Source organism: Misgurnus anguillicaudatus, unplaced genomic scaffold (assembly GCF_027580225.2).
Source record: "Misgurnus anguillicaudatus unplaced genomic scaffold, ASM2758022v2 HiC_scaffold_28, whole genome shotgun sequence".
NCBI classification, from domain to species: domain Eukaryota; kingdom Metazoa; phylum Chordata; class Actinopteri; order Cypriniformes; family Cobitidae; genus Misgurnus; species Misgurnus anguillicaudatus.
The window spans coordinates 5,800,859-5,821,652 of record NW_027395278.1 but is presented as its reverse complement, the minus strand read 5'-3'; the positions used below and the strand labels follow the sequence as shown (position 1 = coordinate 5,821,652).

The 20,794-nt window shown below is 40.7% G+C and overlaps 2 protein-coding genes across 3 annotated transcripts in view; one reads left to right on the top strand and one right to left on the bottom strand.

The window, feature by feature from the left end:
- The window catches only part of LOC129417633 (ubiquinone biosynthesis monooxygenase COQ6, mitochondrial), a 14,211-nt gene extending 11,727 nt beyond the window's left edge, over positions 1-2,484 (bottom strand). The window contains exons 1-4 of one of the 2 annotated variants that reach the window (XM_073864736.1): positions 2,347-2,483; positions 1,606-1,773; positions 1,196-1,330; positions 227-285 (exon numbers count right to left, since the gene is read on the bottom strand). In XM_073864736.1, coding sequence (XP_073720837.1) covers positions 227-285; positions 1,196-1,330; positions 1,606-1,773; positions 2,347-2,422 — 438 coding nt within the window. In that variant the 5' untranslated portion in view covers positions 2,423-2,483. Of the gene's footprint in view, positions 1-226; positions 286-1,195; positions 1,331-1,605; positions 1,774-2,346 lie in introns of both variants that reach the window. The other variant, XM_073864737.1, reaches the window with a different exon arrangement.
- LOC129417631 (protein FAM161B) lies at positions 2,407-20,794 on the top strand. The gene is made up of 9 exons (XM_073864735.1): positions 2,407-2,544; positions 10,745-11,037; positions 11,148-11,581; positions 13,793-14,124; positions 14,199-14,320; positions 14,404-14,571; positions 15,398-15,497; positions 15,594-15,772; positions 19,317-20,794. The coding sequence occupies exons 1-9, from the start codon at positions 2,527-2,529 to the stop codon at positions 19,396-19,398; spliced, it is 1,728 nt and encodes a 575-aa protein (XP_073720836.1). The 5' UTR covers positions 2,407-2,526; the 3' UTR covers positions 19,399-20,794.

The following is a 20,794-nucleotide window of genomic DNA, read 5'->3' as shown; positions in this document are numbered from 1 at the left end:
GATTTTCTTGATATATGTCCCCTTTAATTTACACAATAATTACCACAATATGACAATGGTAATACCAAGATATTTTATGAAGTACCTTGGAGAGCCAGGTAAACACTATAGTACGAGAATGTTTACCACCGAGTACCTTTTAATAATAATAACCATCTCACATTATCACTATTACGGTGATGCCACCAATATTTCTGGGATGGAAAAACTTGCTCATTTTACTGACCTGCATTTTATTATATGGCTTGCATCTCATTTTGACAATATGGTCCCAAGCACCAAGACCTACAAAATCAAGGAATAAAATGATTAAGGCACGATAAATCTGTCCTTTGTTCACTTTTTCTTTTAACATTTTCAAATAAAACAGAAAAAACTAAATGCAAAACACATGTCCCCTACCCTTGCTCATTGTAATGCTACCCTTTTGACATTTTACATAGGGATTTGTTATTTCAAACATCACTGTTTGCACAAAAACTGGATACGATGCACAGCATGATCAACAAAGAAAGATAACTAGACATGGGAAAGAGGCAATGCAGATGCCAGCACAATACTTGTCCTATACACTCCATGAAAAGGCAAAGAGAGATACCTACTGACCCACTTCTAGCAAATCTTTCATATACATGCATAGCTGTAAATATAGGCTAACAGTAGTGTCCTCTTTTAGAGCTTTGACTGGAAGAGATGTACTTTTCTTAGCATTTGACTACTCAGCTTCCCGAAGTGCTGTTTCTAAATTATGTTTACCGTCCAAAATGTAAACAAGCATTTTGTGGACAGTTGTGGAAGGCATTCAAAAGCATTTATTGGAAAGCAGAGTAGTGATCCGAGTATCTAACTTTAGATAGATCTTATTTGTATGGGGCAGTACTTTTTTTATTTACTGCAGGGTATTAAATTATTACAATTTGTATATAAATTTTACACGTTGTAATAGGAAATGGTGGTGGGGTGCCTAATTGTCATGAAAAATCACAATATAAAAGTCTAGAAAAAAATACTTGTATAAAGAAAATAAAGCAAAATGTATATATTATTATTGTTATTTTTTGATAAATGACATAGACATGTTTTTGGCAGGTTTGATGACAGTATTAAAAAAAACACAAAGATCTCTTGACAGATGAACAGAACAGTTGTTTAAACATAAAAACAACATATAAAAAAAATTAAAATTTGTTTATACCACTAAGAAGTGTTGCTGAGCCTGGGCTGATGGAGCTGACCCTTGTACTGTAGGTCTCAGGCACACTGTCCATCACTTTTTTGTGACCCGCCTCCAGCAAAAGAATCTTCTTCCCAGCCAAATTTGGATCCAGACCTGCAAAGAGGAACGACACAAAACATTGAAGGATGTCTTTTGAGGAGTTATGTTTGTAAGTAATAGGTTTTAACATTGTTGAGAGATTAAAAAGCACATTGCTTATTTAGCATTCTACTGCATGATTGGGAGTGTTAAAATACACTAAAAACGCAATTGCACGCTTTACCTCAAGCTAAATACTTCCATCAAGGAAAAATGAAACCCCCTCCTATGCATGAAAAAGCACGGAAGAGAGTGGGCAGGGTTTCATGACAGTGGCACTTTACACTTACCCAGTGAACATGCCATCGCTGTGCCCACCATACCCCCGCCGGATATTATAATGTCATATAACTCATTTTCAGATGTGCTGGATTCCTTCTCGTTCGCGGAGCACGCTAATCCTCTGCTCACTGCTCGCGCTCCATTAAGCGTCCTCCTCACTGCAAAACACTGTCGCCCTATACCGACAACAGCTAGTTTAACTTTTGTAAAAGTGTACATTCTAGCAAAGACCCAGACGTTAAACTGCTTGTTACAAGTAACGACTCCGGAAAAAAGCACTAAACAATTCTCGTTAACTTTGTCCTGTTATTGACCTGTTATAAACCTACACACTATAACCCTGCCATGTTTGTTGATGATAGAGAATACGTAACAGTTATGTTCGCAACTGTCCTTCCGGTTTAAGAGCCGCTCAAAAAAATAAATAAAATCACATTTTAGACGCACTTAATTTGGTTTCACTATACAAAACAAAAATGCGTGTTAATTGAAATTAAACTAAACTTGCACATTTGTGTTATAAACAACTTTCAGTTTGCTTTCACTTCCTTCTTTGAATGTTTCTATGGTTTCAGATGACTGATGAACTAGTACTGTCGCCATCTGCCGTCCCGGAGGACAGACGAAACTCGTTTCCATGTGAACCCATGTTGCATTTACTGTATCTGTGTTTCAGTGATTACTGTATTAAATTGCTTTGAAACGAAGCCTTATTTTGCTGATAGGTCAGGAAAAGTTAACGAATTTACATTGTTGAAACTTAAAGGATTTAGCTGCCAGCCGTCGGTGGGCGGAGATTGTCACAACACCGCAGAGAGAGATCATGATGTTTGACGATTCTCAATCTGAAGAAATGGAGGGTCTGCTGATCTCTGACAGTTAATGGATGAGTGTTTAAGTGATGTCCTCATTTCGCGTCTGATCGCACCATGGATCAGATGACACTGGTGAGAAAAAAAGCAAAGATTGCGTAGAAGGTTATTGAATGATACGAGTGTACGTTGTCAAGGAAACGAAGGTTTATGTCGCCAGTACATACATACAGTATATTTATGCAGCAATTCTTTATAAAATACATACGTTAATAACAATCTGCTTGTTTTGTTGTTCTTACAAATGATTATATATTGGGTTTGTTTGACTGCAGTTCGACGGTAAAAATAATAGCGCGTTGCTGGGAGCGTTTACGGTTGTCATGGTAACACCTGTTGTGCTGATATTCAAGCGCTCGATCTGTTTACTTATACATATTAAAAGGAACAGATTTACTCAATATTTTGCTATGAAGTGTCACATCGGTCCTGCAATTTTATTTCTTTTTAATACATTTTCATTCATTTCTATGATTTTCTTATTTTATATTTGCGACTTGCTTTCATACTATTTTATATAATTTAGTTTTATCTATCTATATTAAGTTAAACAATTTCAACTTGTTTTTATAAGTTATGTCAACTTATCACAGGTCAAATTGACTTGCAAAACCAAGTTGAAGAGTTTCAAAACGCAATAAATCCATTTTGACTAATTTTGGTAAAAATGTTTTTTCTAAAAGAAAGTGACAAGATGAATCAGGGTATCTTCCGTCCATTCCATATCCGTTTTAAAATCAAAAACGGAAAATGAAAAAACAAATCGATTTTTCATTTATCGTTTCCATTTACAAAATGAAAAAAGAAAACGAAAAATGTATACATTTTTCTAGTTAACTTCTTAGTCTTACTGAAAAATTCTTAAGGGCCGTTCACATTAACTATAACGTTAATCATATTCACATTGTAACAGACGTTAATTATAACAATAAATATATTAGCGTCCACATCACCGGACGATAACTGCAACTTTATGCAAATCATTAACCTTCATAGGCATGATATTGCATATTTTCTGTAGCCTAATAAAAACTTTTGCAGTTGTTTATAGAATGTGTAAATATACTGCTCTTGTTGCATTTACACAGCGAGCAGATGTCCTCAACACGCTGCGTTTTACGTAACTCTAAACAGTGAATCTAGTAGTTTGTTTAATCTAATATCTTACATTTTTGGCGTTGTTAATGTAGTAAAGTAAAAAGCATTACGTAGTCAATTTCACATGCAGTAACTCCATCAGTGCTGGATACCTGATATAATTTCATGTAATGGACCTCAGCTTCTTAGTGGCATCTGTCATTCAAATGCGCGTGCACTTGAAGTTCAAATAGATTTAATTGGCTGTCAATGGTTTATGGTTTATCAGTTGGGAAAATCGCTCAGAAATTGATCCCAACGATACCGTTCATTGTAACTTTATCGTTATAGTTGTGGTAACTTTGCTACTCTCTTTAATATAAAAGATTTTTAAAACAATATTTTTTATAGTTATAATGTGAATGGTTCTTTATTGAGACGAGGGAAGCGAAGACTTCTAATGACATTTAGCAGGGCACGCAGATTTAATCATTAACATGATTAATTATCCTATGACTAATAAACTTTTACAATTATGCATTTAGTAGAGGCTTCAGAGTGGATTATAAGGCATTTTATCAATATTTGTGTTCCCTGGGTTCATGACCAATGACCTTTGCAATGCTCTACCACGCAATGCTTTACCACTAAGAAATTTGGGACCAACTGGGAATGTTTTTTTCTGCACACCTTTCCCACATGGGCATACAATGCTCTGCAATGTTTTGCAGATTTTGTGAAAAGTTGAAACGTGTAAAGTTACTGCCACTCCAATCATAGATATCTATAAATTAGATAAGTTTGTGGACTATTTTTTTTAAGCTCATTATTGTTTGTTCATGTTATGTAAGGGGAGATTTATTATGAGTGCAGTACATTACAGAAAACACATTCAACCGGCAAAAGCTAATTGTTATTACTGATGATGATGATGATGATTGTGTCCATGGCTGGATCTTGGGGGGTGATGAGGTGGGTTCTTTTATAGTGATCATGAATTCCAAGCCACTGGCAGATTGCATGTCATAATCTATGTGGCAGTGACTTTTCATGCTGTGTTCTCTGCAAAACCTGCAAACATTCGTTGCAGAGCATTTTTGTAAGCCCATTAAAAGGTGTGCAAACAATTATAATTCATATGATCATTAAAAATCTTAATGATTACATCCGCGTGCCCTGCTAAAGGTGCAATTTCCGTGTATTTGCTCCCCCCAGCGGTAACGTTTGTAAATGATGGGGAGAAAAGGTAGCTCCTTAGTTGAAACATTGGAAAATAAAGCATTTTAATATTTTCTTTATTTCATTTTTTTACAATTTAGTTTTAAAAAGTAAGACTGAAAAACTAAATATAGAAAAATGTATAAATTCATTCTTTTTAAAGCAGCTTTCAATATTTTTCATTTTATTAAAGGAAACGATAAATGTAAATACGATTTGTTTATTTCGTTTTCCGTTTTTGATTTTAAAACGGATATGGAATGGACGGAAGATACCCTGATTAAGATGAAAACCCCTTTTTTCGCTTACGAACTTTCACATAGCATCTTTAAGTTATAATAACATAAAAAAAATTCAAATCCATAATTTGATTTTCAAAGATTTATTATTAAAATAATTTTTTCCGCAAGTTTTTTTCAAAATGCTATAAATCTATTGAATCAGTATGTGCTTTCATCTTTGCCATGTTATATTCATTTAGTTGACTAGTGGTATACATGGATTAAAAAAATTAACATTAATGGCATTAATCAAAACACTTACTTTGTCATATTAAGAACACTGTCATTGAACTTTTTTGACAGCAATCAGCTGTAAAATGTTTTGGTCCTGATTGATTTTCGTTGACTTAAAATAATGGAAAGTTTTTCATAAGACCCTCTGGGGTCAATGTGTTAGCATGACAGAAGCTTGATGCTGTCGTGTGAGAATAAGCAACAGCCGGCATTTTTCTATTGCCCAAGTGCCTCTTGCGTAAATTATTTGATTTTGATGGCTTATGTTTCTTTCCCGCCACAGAAAACACTTAGGTTACTCGCGTAACCCCGGTTCCCTGAAATAACGGGAAAGAAGCATTGCGTCAGTTTGCTGACGCTAGGGGGGAAACTCCTGTTTACTCCTGGATTGAAGCCTATTGGTTAACGTCTGTAGAAAATACAGACCAATGACGTTTGAGCCCGTGCGGGGCGTAGCACACGTCCCTATATAAGCCCGGGGAAATACGTCAAGAGCTCATTATTATTCGACTGAAGCGCGCAGCCGAATAACACTCCCTGCGTAGATGTTTGTAGTCGCGTGAACATTAAGCCGATAAGACCTGTGCTTGTAAGGCAGGGACATCCAGGCTATAAAATCTGACAAACGTAGACGGCGAGGACCAGCCGGCCGCATTACAAATGTCAAAGATAGAAATCCCTGTAGACCAAGCCCATGATGAAGCCATACCTCGCGTGGAGTGAGCTTTTAAACCAAATGGACAATGTTCATTCAGGGAGGCGTAAGCTAAAGCAATGGCTTCAACGATCCATTTAGATAGCCTCTGTTTAGTGAGTGGCATACCTAAAGAGTGTTGCGCAAAGCTTACGAACAGCTGATCTGACTTGCGGTATGAGGCAGAACGGTTTGTGTATATTCTTAACGCTCTGACAGCATGTTAAGGGGTTTGATCGCCGTCCGCCGGGGGGAGGGCGAGAAGTGAAACCACCTGAACTCTAAATGGCGTGGTCAAAACTTTAGGAATGCTCTCGGTCTAAGGATCACTTTTCTATCGTTAGGACCGAATTCCAGACACGACTTGTCAATTGAAAACGCGTGTAAATCGCCCACTCATTTAACCGATGCCAACGCCAGGAGGAGAGCGGTTTTAAACGAGAGAGCGCGCAGGTCAGCCTGCTCGAGGGGCTCGAAAGGGGGACCGCGCAGCGCTTTCAAAACCATGGACAAATCCCAAGACGGGACCGTGTTAGGTCGCGGTGGGTTTTGTCTGCGAGCGCCTCTGAGAAATTAAATGATGAGATCATGTTTTCCCACGGTGTGACCGGTGATAAGGGTGTGATTCGCCGTTATCGCCGCCACATATACTTTAAGCGTCGAGGGCGCGCGACCGCTGTTCAGCATTTCCTGTAGAAAGGAGAGAATATGCTCCACTTCACAGGTGTTTGGGTTTAAGTTTTTCGTCGTGCACCAGTCAGAAAAAATAGACCACTTTTGAGTGTAAAGGCGCCTGGTAGATGGGGTCCTAGCTTCCGATAGAGTATTTAACACTCGTCCTGAAAGGCGCGACGGTTGCCGTTCAGAACCCAAACGTGTAGATTCCATAGCTCCGGCTGTAGATGCCATATCGTCCCTCTCGCCTGAGATAGGAGGTCTTTCCTCAGCAATATTGGCCATGGTGCTGATGTTTTCAGCTACCATAGGTCGGGGAGCCACGGTTGATTGTGCCAAAATGGGGCGATCAGAATTATCACGCATTTCGTCTCTCTTATCCTCTGAAGGACCTGTGGTAACAGAGCCACCGGAGGAAAAGCATATAGAAGACACGCTGTGGGAACCGCCGTTCTCGTGGGATGCAAACAGATCGATCTCTGCTCGGCCAAAAACGGTCCATATTTTCTCGACCGTCTGAGGATGCAGCCTCCATTCTCCTGGCGGCGGACCGCTGCGCGAGAGAATGTCTGCACTCGTATTGGCTACACCCGGTACGTGAGTCGCTTTTAACGAATGTACGTTCACGTGAGCCCATAATAAAAGCCGTTTCGCAAGCCTGGATAGGGAGCGAGATCTCAGCCCTCCTTGGTGTTTTATGAATGAGACCACCGTCATACTGTCCGACCGCACTAGAACGTGTTGATGTTGGCTTTTCGGTCGAAAGTGTCGTAGCGCTAGGATAACCGCCCACATCTTGAGGTGGTTGATATGTAGCTGAGACAACTGGTTGTTCCACGTACCGAAGGCAGGTTCGCCGTCGCAGTGCGCGCCCCAACCCGTCGCGGATGCATCCGTAGTCACCACTTTCCTCCTGCTCACGGAGCCGAGCTTTGTGCCCGAGAGGAAAAGGTGAGGGGATGTCCACATCGAAAGTGCTTTCACGCAGCTGTACGTGATTTTGATTAATAAGCGGCCCGACAACCAAGCACGGGGCGGAACTTTCGCTTTCAACCAAAACTGAAGCGGTCTCATGAACAGCATTCCCAACGGTATTAGTGGGAATGCTGCCATCAGACCCAGCATTTTTTGGAATCGTTTGAGAGGGAGATGTGAACCCGCTTTGAACGATGCCGCCTCGCGTCTTTATCGAGTCAAGCGTCATGCCTAAGAACGCAATCCGCTGCGTGGGGGTGAGCAAACTCTTCTGGAGGTTGATTTTGATCCCTAAATTCTCCAAATGCTGGAGTACAACGGTCTTGTGCATGATAATTTCCCTCTCTGACTGGGCTAGAATAAGCCAATCGTTGAGGTAATTCAATTTGCGGATGCCGCTCTGTCTGAGACGGGCGGGCGCTGCATCCACGCATTTGGTAAATGTGCGTGGTGCCAGAGATAATCCGAAGGGCAGAACTTTGTACTGGTATGCTGTCCCGTCAAACTGTGACGTGGTGCTATCGGAATGTGAAAGTAAGCGTCTTTTTTTTAGATCCACTGATATGAACCAATCGCCCGGTCGAATTAACGCCATGATTCGTCTGGCTTTAAGCATTTTGAATGGCCGTTTGACAAGAGCACGATTCTCTATTGCGTCTTTTAGTAATAAAGAACACATCCTCTTCCCTGAGGATCTGCATGCGATCGTCCGGGACAGTGGTGTAGAGAATTGAAGTGAATAATCCAGCCGTTTAGAATCCAGCCCGGCATACCGGGGGTGGATTACCAAACGTGAAGTTTGACGGCGAGCGTCAATATACTTATGGATGGTAAGCCGTGTGTGTGTACAGAGGAGGAAATTTGCTCTTTTTGTGAAAAGGTAAAAATTTGTTTTTCGCCGTTACAGTGAGGGTGTGTCCAGTGCCTGAGGGGACTGAAACACGCAGAACTTTTGAGGGCGGGCCGGCCGAAGCGGGACCAGAGCCTCTTTTCCTCCTCAGACTCTCTTCAGGGAGGCGGCGGCGGCGCCGGGTCCAGCGTGATCTGAGGACAGGGATTGCGGCGTCGAGGTGGACCAGCCAATCGTGCAGGACGCTGGCGCTTAACCTCCGGTTCAGCTCTCTGCTGGGGTTGAGCTGGTGCTGGCTTAGGGCGCTGAGCTGGCGGCGGTTTTGGGAGGCCGGTCTCAGACGCTGAGGCAGATAGTTTTGGTAGGAAATGCTGCATAGCCTGCGACGATTTCTGTGCCTCAGTGAAGCGCTGGGTGAACCCCTCCACAGCAGAGCCGAAGAGCCCCGACGGTGACACGGGCGAGTCAAGATCTCTGTCAAGTTCAGCCACAGATGTCTCTCCAGAACAACCAGGCTGGCCATGGCTCTTCCCACAGCCTGAGTGGCGACTTTAGTAGCGCGGAGGGCCAAGTCAGTCGCGCTGCGCAGGTCTTTAAAGGTTGACGGGTCCGGGCCTGCCTCGTCCATATCACGGAGGAGTTTTGCCTGGTATACTTGCAGCTCCATCGTGTGGAGAGCAGATGCAGCGTGGCCATTGGCGGCGTAAGATTTCGACGGCAGAGTTGATGTCAGACGGCAGGGCTTTGACGGATGATTCATCTTCACTCTCCATCCGCCGGCTGAACACGGGCAGAGGTGGGCAGCGACAGATTCCTCAAGCGGCGGCAGCTTAGTGTAGCCGTGTTCGTCGGCGCCGTCCACTATGGAGAGGACGTGGGAGACGGCGCTCTGAGCTCGGGTGGAGTGGGGAGCACGCCAGGATTTGGTGAGCTCCTGGTGAACCTCCGGAAAGAACCACGCCTGCCGTTAGCGGGATGATTGACGGCGCCCGGGCTGCAGAAACCACTCATCCAGCCGGCTGAGTTGAGGCTCTGAATGTTGAGCTCCGCTGTAGGTTGTGTCAGGATGCGGATGAGCTCAGAGTCGTGAGGACGCGACTCGGTTGGTTTTTCAGCGGCGGTGCCGTGGTTGTCGTCATCCAAAGTCGCCCAATCCTCTAACTCCTCAGAGGATGACATCATCTCCACGGTGTCACCGGACCCAAAGGAAACCATGCCGCTAACACTCGGCAGGGGATGTTGGTCCTCATGAACGAAAGTGACAGGACGACGGCGGGGAGACAGAGCACGTGGGGGATGAGCCGGTGTGGACTCGGTCTCGGGGCGTTTTTCAACTTCACGGCTCCACTGCTGTTTAGGCGGGAGAGCACGGGAAGCCTTCCTTTTGAAGATATCGAGGTGGGAGCGCAGCACCGCGATGGGAAGGAGCTCGCAGTGGGCGCAGCCCAGACAGATGACGCACTCTTTGTGGAGATCCTCCACAGGCAAAGGGGCTCGGCATGAGCCACAGTGCCGAAGCGACATTATCTCAACGCGCTTCTGCTCTTTTAGATGAAATTCGCTCTTTTATACCCAACCGGAAAGCGGCAGGGGAACACGCTGCTGTGTAGTAGTCCGCTGCAGTGCTCAGATCGACGGCAAGTAAGGGCTTCTTCTTTGGAGCAGCGAGAAGGTTCGCGCTGAAGGAGAAAAGTAATGAATTCTTGACGTATTTCCCCGGGCTTATATAGGGACGTGTGCCACGCCCCGCACAGTCTCAAACGTCATTGGTCTGTATTTTCTACAGACGTTAACCAATAGGCTTCAATCACAGAGTAAACAGGAGTTTCCACCTGCAAACTGACGCAATGTGAAGTGAAGCGTATTGAAAGGGAACCACCACAGGTTTATCAATGCCAAAAGTATTATTATTTTTTGTTTATTTGTTGATCACAAAGTACAAAGTAGATGAGGAAAACTAGGATTCTGTGTGTATTTAATGCGCAGCCATTAATGTTTACAATGAGTGGAATGTTGCGCTGTGATTTGTTGAGCGGATTTATTGCATTCTGAGAGAGAAAAGATGACAGAACAACACGGTGGATATCGGATTTTGCGTAAAATAAAGAATTAGCTTTTTTGTACTGACCAGATACAATACTGATTTTGGCGGTTACTAATTTTTTTTTTAATTGTGTTTATCGCGTTTTGGAACCAAAGTCTTCATATACTGATATATGTGTTTCTCTGTATGTATAGCAGTTTCACAAACAAACTAAACACTCTTTTCAGAACTCTCCCATTTTAGGTAACTCTCAGTCTGAAAAGGGGGGACATGTACAAGTTTCGAAAAGCCTGTTGTCCGTCTATGAGAACAGAAAGAAATCTGACCTTGAGTTGGATTTGGAGGCTCTGAAGAGCACACACAAGCAGCAGCTGGAGAATTTAGAGCTTCAGCATCAGGATGGCCTGGAAAAGAGGGTTCTGCAGAACTCACTGCTCTCCACAAGTACTGAGTGGATACTTAAAACCAGTTTACTGCAGGAGAGCATCAGTCAAAACTTCAAAGACAACAGACACTGCAGGTAATTTCTAACTTAGATGTGTTAAAGACATTAGCAAATGTGAATGCACAGTACTTGCATCTGTTAAAGACACCAAATTATTCATTATCATCTATTCTTTTCCTCTCAAGGGTGACTCGTCAGAATTTTACCTCAAATAGGATTAAGGCTTCAAGTACTCTAACCAATTCTATTGGAATGGTGAGAGAGAGTCATAGGAAGCCTCTGCCAAAAGAAACACAGAAAGTCAAAGAGGAAGCAGACTTAGCTGAGTGTCAGCAGCAGTTCCGCGTAACCCCAATCCCAGATCATGTCTCCCAGTCTCTTTATAAAGATTTGATTCAGGATCAGGAGAGATTGAGGAAGGAGGGCCGCGACCAGAGGAGAACTTTCCTCTTGGCAATGCAGAAGCCCTTCGGATTCCACAAGAGGGAGGAGAAGGAGCGAGAAAAGAGAAAGGATGAGATGACATCTGCCAATAAAAGTGAAAAAGCAAAGCCTGTTTGTGCGCGGAAGCCAATACCGAAAGCTGTCTTAGATCCTAGGTTCTCTGAACAGTTGAAAGGTGCCATTTATTTGAATTATGCATAGAGGAGATCAGTGAAAATAATGTGAAAGTGTCAAAGTAAACTAGTTACATTTTAGAACTTGTTGCACAGGTTACAAGGAAAATTTAATCATATTCCATTGTTTTATTTATTTATTAATGATATTTAGAGGATTATTTTGCACAAAATATTTTTTACTTGTATTATCTCAAACCTGTTTAAGAGACAACATTTAAAAATATTTTTATAATTTGAGATTTAAGTCAATATTACCGTAAGGAGAATGCTACATAACAAATTCGTACATACAGTAAGGAAAATAAGCATTTGAACACCCTGCTATTTTGCAAGTTCTCCCACTTAGAAATCATGGAGGGGTCTGAAATTGTCATCGAAGGTGCATGTCCACCATGAGAGACATAATCTAAAAAAGAAAAAAATCCAGAAATCACAATATATGATTTTTTAACTATTTATTTGTATGACACAGCTGCAAATAAGTATGTGAACACCTGTCTATCAGCTAGAATTCTGACCCTCAAAGACCTGTTAGTCTGCCTTTAAAATGTCCACCTCCACTCCATTTATTATCCTAAATTAGATGCACTTGTTTGAGCTTGTTAGCTGCATAAAGACACCTGTCCACCCCATACAATCACTAAGAATCCAACAACTAACATGGCCAAGACCAAAGAGCTGTCCAAAGACACTAGAGACAAAATTGTACACCTCCACAAGGCTGGAAAAGGCTACGAGGAAATTGCCAAGCAGCTAGGTGAAAAAAGGTCCACTGTTGGAGCACATGGGACAGGGCGACTGCACTGTATTAAGGAGAGGATGACCAGGGCCATGTATTGCGAGATTTTGGGAAACAACCTCCTTCCCTCAGTTAGAGCATTGAAGATGGGTCAAGGCTGGGTCTTCCAACACGACAATGACCAGAAGCACACAGCCAGAATAACCAAGCAGTGACTCTGTAAGAAGCATATCAAGGTTCTGGCGTGGCCTAGCCAGTCTCCAGACCTAAACCCAATAGAGAATCTTTGGAGGGAGCCCCATCTCCGTTGTTTCTCAGCGACAGGCCAGAAACCTGACTGATCAAGAGAAGATTTGTGTGGAGGAGAGGGCCAAAATCCCTCCTGCAATGTGTGCAAACCTGGTGAAAAACTACAGGAAACATTTGACCTCTGTAATTGCAAACAAAGGCTACTGTACCAAATATTAACATTGACTTTCTCAGGTGTTCAAATACTTATTTGCAGCTGTATCATACAAATAAATAGTTAAAAAATCATACATTGTGATTTTTGAGAGAAAATTATTTTGTCTCAACTCTCGATTTGTAAAATCAATCATGTTATGGTAATTTACAGTAATACAATTAAAAAGGAAATTGGGGTAGGGACTCCACTTGAATATAAGTTTAAAGGGATACTTCACCGATTTAGCATTCAGCTTTGTATCTGTAGAAACCCGGCAGTATTACTTAATGACCATGTTTCCCTCCATCATTTCCCCCTGAGAGGAGAGATATCTGCATTTTGGTTCTGCAAAAAAGTCCTCCGATGATGCAAAAATCGTTATATTACATCATCGGAGGACTTTTTTGCAGAACCAAAATGCAGATATCTCTCCTCTCAGGGGGAAATGAGGGAGGGAAACATGGTCATTCAGTAATACTGCCGGGTTTCTACAGATACAAAGCTGAATGCTAAATCGGTGAAGTATCCCTTTAAAGAGATAGTTCACTCAAAAATGAAAATAATGTCATTAATGACTCACCCTCATGTCGTTCCAAACTCGTAAGACCTCCGTTCATCTTCAGAACACAGTTTAAGATGTTTTAGATTTAGATTTTTTTTTAGATTATGTCTCTCACAGTGGACACACACCTACGATGACAATTTCAGACCCCTCCATGATTTCTAAGTGGGAGAACCTGCAAAATAGCAGGGTGTTCAAATACTTATTTTCGTCACTGTATTTTACGAGGAGGCTGATTTGTATAATTTTTTTACAAGCACATTGGTACATTTTTGTATGATTTGTCTTTGCCCCTGTGACGTTAAGGCTAGGGGTGGGGTTTTGTTATTGTGTTTTTTAATGACAATAGTTGTTTTTGAACGATTAGCTGTACGAATTATCCAACTTGTAAAATGTGTACGAATTCTAACTAACCCTTTATGTTAGCACATGTTCACTCATTCAACTTGTAATGTTTTGTTCAGAACAGGAGCATCAGAGGAAGATTCGCATTCATTTGAGGGCTCAGGAGACTTTGAAAGCTTCCTCAGCGCCGATTCAAACTCAGGAAGCTAATGCAGAGAGCCAAAGCCGCAGTGCTCAGAAGACCAAAAGCAAGATGCTGGGTTATTTGGACCAAAGGCCATCATTTAGACCAAAGACTAACACAGCGGTGCCTGACTTTGACAAGCTGTACCAAGCCTTTCAACAAAAGGCCATGGAAGCAGCAGAGAGGAGAGATGTCACTCACTGTAAACCATTCCAGTTCCACACAACAACACAACAGCCACGCTCCAGGAGTCCAGAAAACCCAATGGTTAGATATGATTTATGGTTAGATGGTTTAAGGGATGGTTTTGATTCTTTTATAATGATTTTTTCTTTTTAAAGAACTCTACAAACAAGATGAATTTAAAGAGAAGCTGTTCGTATGGTGGTTTAACATCACTGTCTATGGATACACTTCCAATCTATACAACTGATGCTGCCAGGAAAAGATCCATGGCCATAAGGTGAACTGGGAGCTGCCAACAAGCGAATTACTACACCTCAAATGATTGAAAGGTTTTTAATGATTTCTTTACCATGCATATAGGAGATCTCTGGAGCTGAGTAACCTTAAAGAGCAGGAGCATGCAGAGTGGATGAAACAACACAGCATCAGATCTCAAGCTATGAGCAAGGCAGTGGCAATGCGAGCCAAAGCTATGGACCCCCATAAAAGCTTAAAAGAGGTCTACCAGGAGAAACTCAAACAGCACAGGTGAGAAATTTTGAATAGCCAGTTGGTTATGGATCCAAAGTTTTCTTTGATTAATGCATTATGTTATTAATAAATGGTATAAACACAAAATCTGCCTGTTGGAGACCCCTGCTTTAGCTTATAGTCTGGACATGGCATCTGTTGGTCTGTAAAGCCCAGTGTAGGTGAATGTTCTAGGTTTAATACAGGAAATACGAGTTAAAACAACAGGTGTGACATGCTGCTTACTAGAGAAAATTATTTTGACTTAACTCTCAATTTGTAAAATCAATCATGTTATGGTAATTTACAGTAATACAGTTAAAAAGGAAAAGGGGCTAGGGAGGGACTGCACTTGAATATAAGTTTAAATAGGTACTTCAGGCATAAACCTAAAACAGTGTATGTGAGGTAAAACCTTGTCAGTACAAAATTATAATTAATTTCATTTAACTCTTGTCATGACCTTGTTGAGTCAGAAAAACTGATAATTTTCACACGATACCAGGATACCACAAAGGACTGTTTACATGGAGCAAACTTTGGATAACTCAAATATCCTTGTGGATGATATTACATCAATAGGGGAGAGCGACAACTTACCCATGTGACAACTTAGCCCAGTCTCCCCTACTACATAACTAGACTTTAATATAAATATAAGCAACCAATTTGTCCTTTTAAGTCCTGTACGAGATGCCTGTTTTTTTGTTTCAAACTGATGAGTTAAAATAATCCCCTGTAGAGTTGCTGTCCATAGTTCCTAAAGTGTTTTAAACCCAGAACATTTCTTTAATTTATTAACATCATGCATGTTATAACTGATTGTATGTCCTTGTGTATGTAGGCAAGCTGATCAAGAGAGGGTGAAGGATTATCAAAAAGAGCTAAGGGACATAAGATCTCGAGTGACAGCTCGTCCATACCTCTTTGAGCAAATGTCCCAGGTTTATTAAAACAAATAATTTGCATTTGTAAATGCATTATCAATAAACTAAAGTAGTCATATTGATTCTGACCAGAAATTTTCCTATTGTTTTCAGAAAAATGCCAAGAGTAATGCCGAACGCAGATACAGGTACACTTTGGAACGAGCAGGTTTGGATGAAAACTTTGTGAGATCAAAGGGAGAAAGTGATAAAAGCATCCATGGATCAAACAATGTGCATGGTGACTCAGAGGATGAAGATTATCACAGCACAAAAAGTGAAAGCCAACAGAGGTATGAAATAGAGATTGGCGGAATGGTTCATCTAAACATACTGATATAGAATTATTAAAAGTACAGTTATTATTAGAGATGCACCAATACTAAAGTTCTGTACAGAATCCGATACTGATATTCGGTTACTTAGAATTAGAGATGCACCGATATGAAATTTTTCACAGATAGCCGATTATTCAGACTGATATCTGCCGATATTGATAGTTTGGTGGTTATATAAACTTGCATTAACTAAGGTCTGAAGATTACATTCATTTATATAATGACCATTAATATTGAACATTAAACTACTGATGTTTCTTTACATTTTCTATACACAGAGCTTAAATGTATTTCTTTTTCCTATTCTCTTTTGATTGACAGTATATAATGGCCATGACTATCAGCATTTTTAAACTATCTGCCGATAGCCGTTAGTGTGAAAAATTGCTTCTATCGACTGATCCGATTATTGGCTGATATATTGGTGCATCTACTTAGAATAACATCTATCGATACTGATAGTTTACTCCTAGTTTCAGATATGTATTGAAATACTAAGTAAGGACGCACTCACATTATCCAAACCAAAACCATGCCCCAAGGGCGATTGCCCCCCCCCCACTCCCCCAGGAGCACGCACTCACACTGTACTTTTATCGATCCAAGCCCGGGCACGCTTTTGTCATTAGGATGCTATTGTTTTGAACAAAGCAAGAAGTAAAGCGTTCTCTTAACACTGGAACCCATCAAAATGTTAAGTCTGTGTTTTGTTTTGTTTTTGTGCGGGATGACACACAGCCCTCTCACATGCCATCGTATTGCTTAGTTGATCTGGCGCATGTGCATCATAGACATTCATGTAACCCTACTGCATGAATCATAAGGTTTTAATGAAGGCAGATGAATGTGAGTGGTCACGCAATTAACCTATTGCTAAACCACGCCCCCAAACCCGATGAGCCAATCACAGTGCGCTAGCTAACCCAATGCACTCTGACATTTCTTTGCTTTCACGTCCATTGAAATGCATTGCAGTTAGTCAGTTTTCATTCGTTTTTATATGTTTTTTTCTTGTCATTTTAAGTTTAAAATGGTCAAACGGTGTGCATGGGTACATGCAACTCCGACAATAGGTATCCCGAGATGCTGGGCGACGTTGTGTATTTTTTTACCCTTTCCCAAGCCACATCTCAACCGAAATAAGTGTTTGCTCTGGATTAAGTTATGCGGGAAACCACAACACCAACTAAACGTGGATAAATTAAACAAGGATCTCTACATCTGTTTCTAAGCTAAGTAAACAATGTATTTGAACGTTATCTTTAACATCTCTAACGTAACGTTAGCCTAACAATAGAAACGTTAACGTTAGCTTCTAGCTGCGTTGTACATCATGTCACTTAGCTTCATTAACGTATCTGTTAATAACCGAGATAACAAATGTTTTTTGTAATAGCATGTTGTGCTGAATGATTTATGTAAATGCTGTAGCACCAAACTAACGTATAGGTACTCTTGGTAACGATGGTAAAAACGCTTGTCCTGAACTGATGCAACTTAGACCTATACATATCATGTATCGCGTTTACACTGTGACCTGTACATTTTTGCCTGGAGCTGAAGCTTTTCATCAACGCAGTCTCACACCCATGGCGTCAATATTTGACGACACTTGACCATGCGTCAATATGTTGACGCGGAGGGTACCCCTTTCGCGTCATTTTTTGACGAACTAGGGACTTCAATACTATGAGGTACGCGAAATTCTCTTTCCTATTTTCTTACCATTTTCTACCATTTTCGCGTCAGTTTAGGGTTAGATTTACATAATGACATCCCTACCCAAACCTATCCCTAACCCCAATGTCAGGTGACAACTGTTTAATTTCGCGAACCTAATAGTATTGAAGTCCCTAGTTCGTCAAAAAGTGACGCGAAAGGGGTACCCTCCGCGTCAACATATTGACGCATGGTCAAGTGTCGTCAAATACTGACGCCATGGGTGTGAGACTGTGTTGTTTTCATCGACCTTCTCAACAATAAAATAATTAATATAACCCTCCAATGCATAGTTCATTCCATTTTGGTGACTTCGAGATGATATAGTCTTTCTTTCTCCAAAAATCACCAATGGCATCCTGTGAAATGTCTCCTGTGACAGCTGCCATAGGGCCTGTCAACGAATGTTGATTGTTTGCCCAAGTGAGTGGAGGGGGCGTGGCTTAGCCATAGGTCAATTGACGTATCTCCTTTTGAATTGCGCTCATCAGGCACGATTGCACTCACACTGTAGCCCTCCACGCCTGAGCCCACCTCTGCAATTTGGCCAGGGCGGAATTAACCAAACTGCGCCCAGGCACAGTACAGAGCGATTACACTAGTTAAACGAACCAGGCTATGGGGGTCAAACGTGCTTGAGCGCAGTTTGGTTTGGATAATGTAAGTACGCCCTAATAGTGCAGAGCGTACAAACTGCAACTCTTTTGTCATTGTGACCTAATTCAAAGTAATCACAGAGCATGAGTTCTAATGTGTTTTTAACCCCCTTTGGATGCATCCCTAGTCAATATTATTTATTAAAACAAGATTTTATTAAAAGTGCTTTTAAAAGGATAAATAAACAGATGGAGTCTCTCAGAGATGGTTTTATAGTGCTAATTGCCACTGCAGCCATCAAAGGAGCACTTTACAAATTTGACAATTAACAAATTTGAAGTTGTTTTTTCAGTAAATAAACTTTAGATCAAGTACTGTGAGCAACGTTCCTGTTTTTGTGCACAAATGTAGGTCCATGTCTTTTGTGGGGACTGTTTTGTGCAGTAAAAAAGTTATGTATTTAGCCTATTTACGGTATTTGTTAAACATCTGCCAATTAACCAATTGAAAGGCTGCATATACTGTAAGTCAGTGCAGATGGACATCTTTTTAATCTTTTTAGCAGCTTTATAGCGATATGGGCCATGCACTGGGTTTAAGGTGCTATATTCTTAAAAACTGTCCGGCTTTTGAAAATGTGACTCCTGTTGAGGAAAACCAAACAGTGTCTGGTTGGGGTCCCGGGTGGAAATCAATTAAACATGGTTTGATTAAAACTGCCCTTTTAAAAATATGTAGTTATGCCTTTGGTACACAAATGTGGTATTGGCCATTAGGCACGCCTGGACTATTTTAAATAAAGAATTACACATTACTTTCCACTATGCCAGCCAGATCAGGCACAAGAACACTGTAATATTGTATGTATGTGTATGATATTTTATGAGTGTCACGGAGCGGACAGATCTCCTCAGTACAGTGATTTAACAGCGTATTTTAAAGCATTTATCCCAGTTTAGCTGAGCACTGTGATTGTACTTCCTCTTTAATGACCCATACCATATAAACTAAAATCATAGACATCTTACTTAATGGAAACACAAAACATTTTGTGGTCGCGACATATGGACCGTCATCTATGAATAGGGTTTATTGTCATTGGCATAAGAGAAAAGTAACCATGCAAATATTATGATGTAGCGGTCAGATGTATATGTGGGGTTCTAACAAGCGTTATTTACAGTGCAGGAAGTGGGGAAGACAGTGTCGAAAAAGAGGAGGACAAAGAGGGGAACGCTGAAACTGAAAAGGAGGATGTGTGCTGAAAGAACATTTGCAAAGGGAGATCACTGTGGTTGGACTCTAAATCAGTGACATGCTGTTGCTTTAATCATTTTTAGTGTTTTTAACATTATGTGTTGTGTGTATTTTTAAAGTTCATTAGTTGCCAGTGCAAGCCTTTCGCACTGGCAAGCAGCCCTCTTACTTTCTTGTCTTTTAAGCTTTTTTATAAAGGGGACTGCAACAAATATATTTTATAGTTTTTAATAATGTAATTTTACAAATTGTCCTGGTAAAGGAACTTTTGAGTTGTCTTGTATAAAGATTTTACAATACAAAGGGGATTATGAATGTCCAAGAAATTCCATCTGGGTGTCATAACATTTTTATTTAAATCGAAAATCAAAAGCAAGTTTAATTTTACTATTGAAAATACAGAAACGGGGGCTACAGAAACAACAGAGAAAAAACATAAAATAAAATAAATTCTTGTCAACCATATTAAAATATATTTGCTTGAGTTCTGCTTATTGCACTTTAAATGATCTTGTAAACCACATAAACAGCTTTTGGGCTGCCTCAGTTTGCATATGGTAAATTGGGGAAGCACTGACCTGGCATAAACACACCGTCAAAGAAGTTCTGAATGACTGCTATAATTATGAACTATAACTGTCACAGAGGTGAGCTTTATTCACAAAACTGGATTTTAATAAATACACAAACTACATTTTGTGACAACTCCCCTTAGCACAAGACTCATCTGAAATTCCCATTCTGATGTCCGGGTATTTAAAGAGCTGTATGATTGGTTTAGTAAACAGCTCAGGACATTTGTCTGCAGTTGGATAAGATCTTGTGTTAGTACATTATAAGCAGTCCTTGGCAACATCAAGAGAATTTTCATCCAATTGGCCTTCAAGGTGAACATTTCTTCAGGCCTTAGTTGCATTTTTAATGGAAAGTTCCAGCATTTGGAGTTATTTTAGAGCATTTTAAAGGCATAATTTGTGCTTTCAGAGTCTTCAGTTGAAACAAATGACCCGTGCAGCATCCATGCAAAGCTTAAATCTCAATGTTAAACACAATATGATTTCCAGTGTTGTCCATTTGAGGATTATATTGTACATTCTGTGATTAAAGGACTGGCAACACAAAAAAATCCTTGTGCTCACAGCCTTTAGTTTAAATTCTGTAAAAGCATGCAGCAGAAACATAGCTCAGTGGTAAAGCAGTGCATTAGCAATTAGCACTGCAAAAGGTCATGAGTTTGAATCCAGAGAAGACTTGATCTGAAACTGAAAAAATTATGCCTTGTAATGGACTGTAAGTCACTTTGGATAAAATAACAGAAAATCCTCCTATTCCATTGTGTAAAATACCATCTGGGTACCTTTGGCATGAAATGTTCACATCATCTAATAAAAAATGTATGAAAAT

Bases quoted from the DNA above. Each gene is read 5' to 3' on its own strand.
- LOC129417631 (XM_073864735.1), top strand. The intron at 11,582-13,792 runs GTGCCATTTATT...TGTTTTGTTCAG, and splicing joins GTTCTCTGAACAGTTGAAAG to AACAGGAGCATCAGAGGAAG. The intron at 14,125-14,198 runs GTTAGATATGAT...TTCTTTTTAAAG, and splicing joins GGAGTCCAGAAAACCCAATG to AACTCTACAAACAAGATGAA.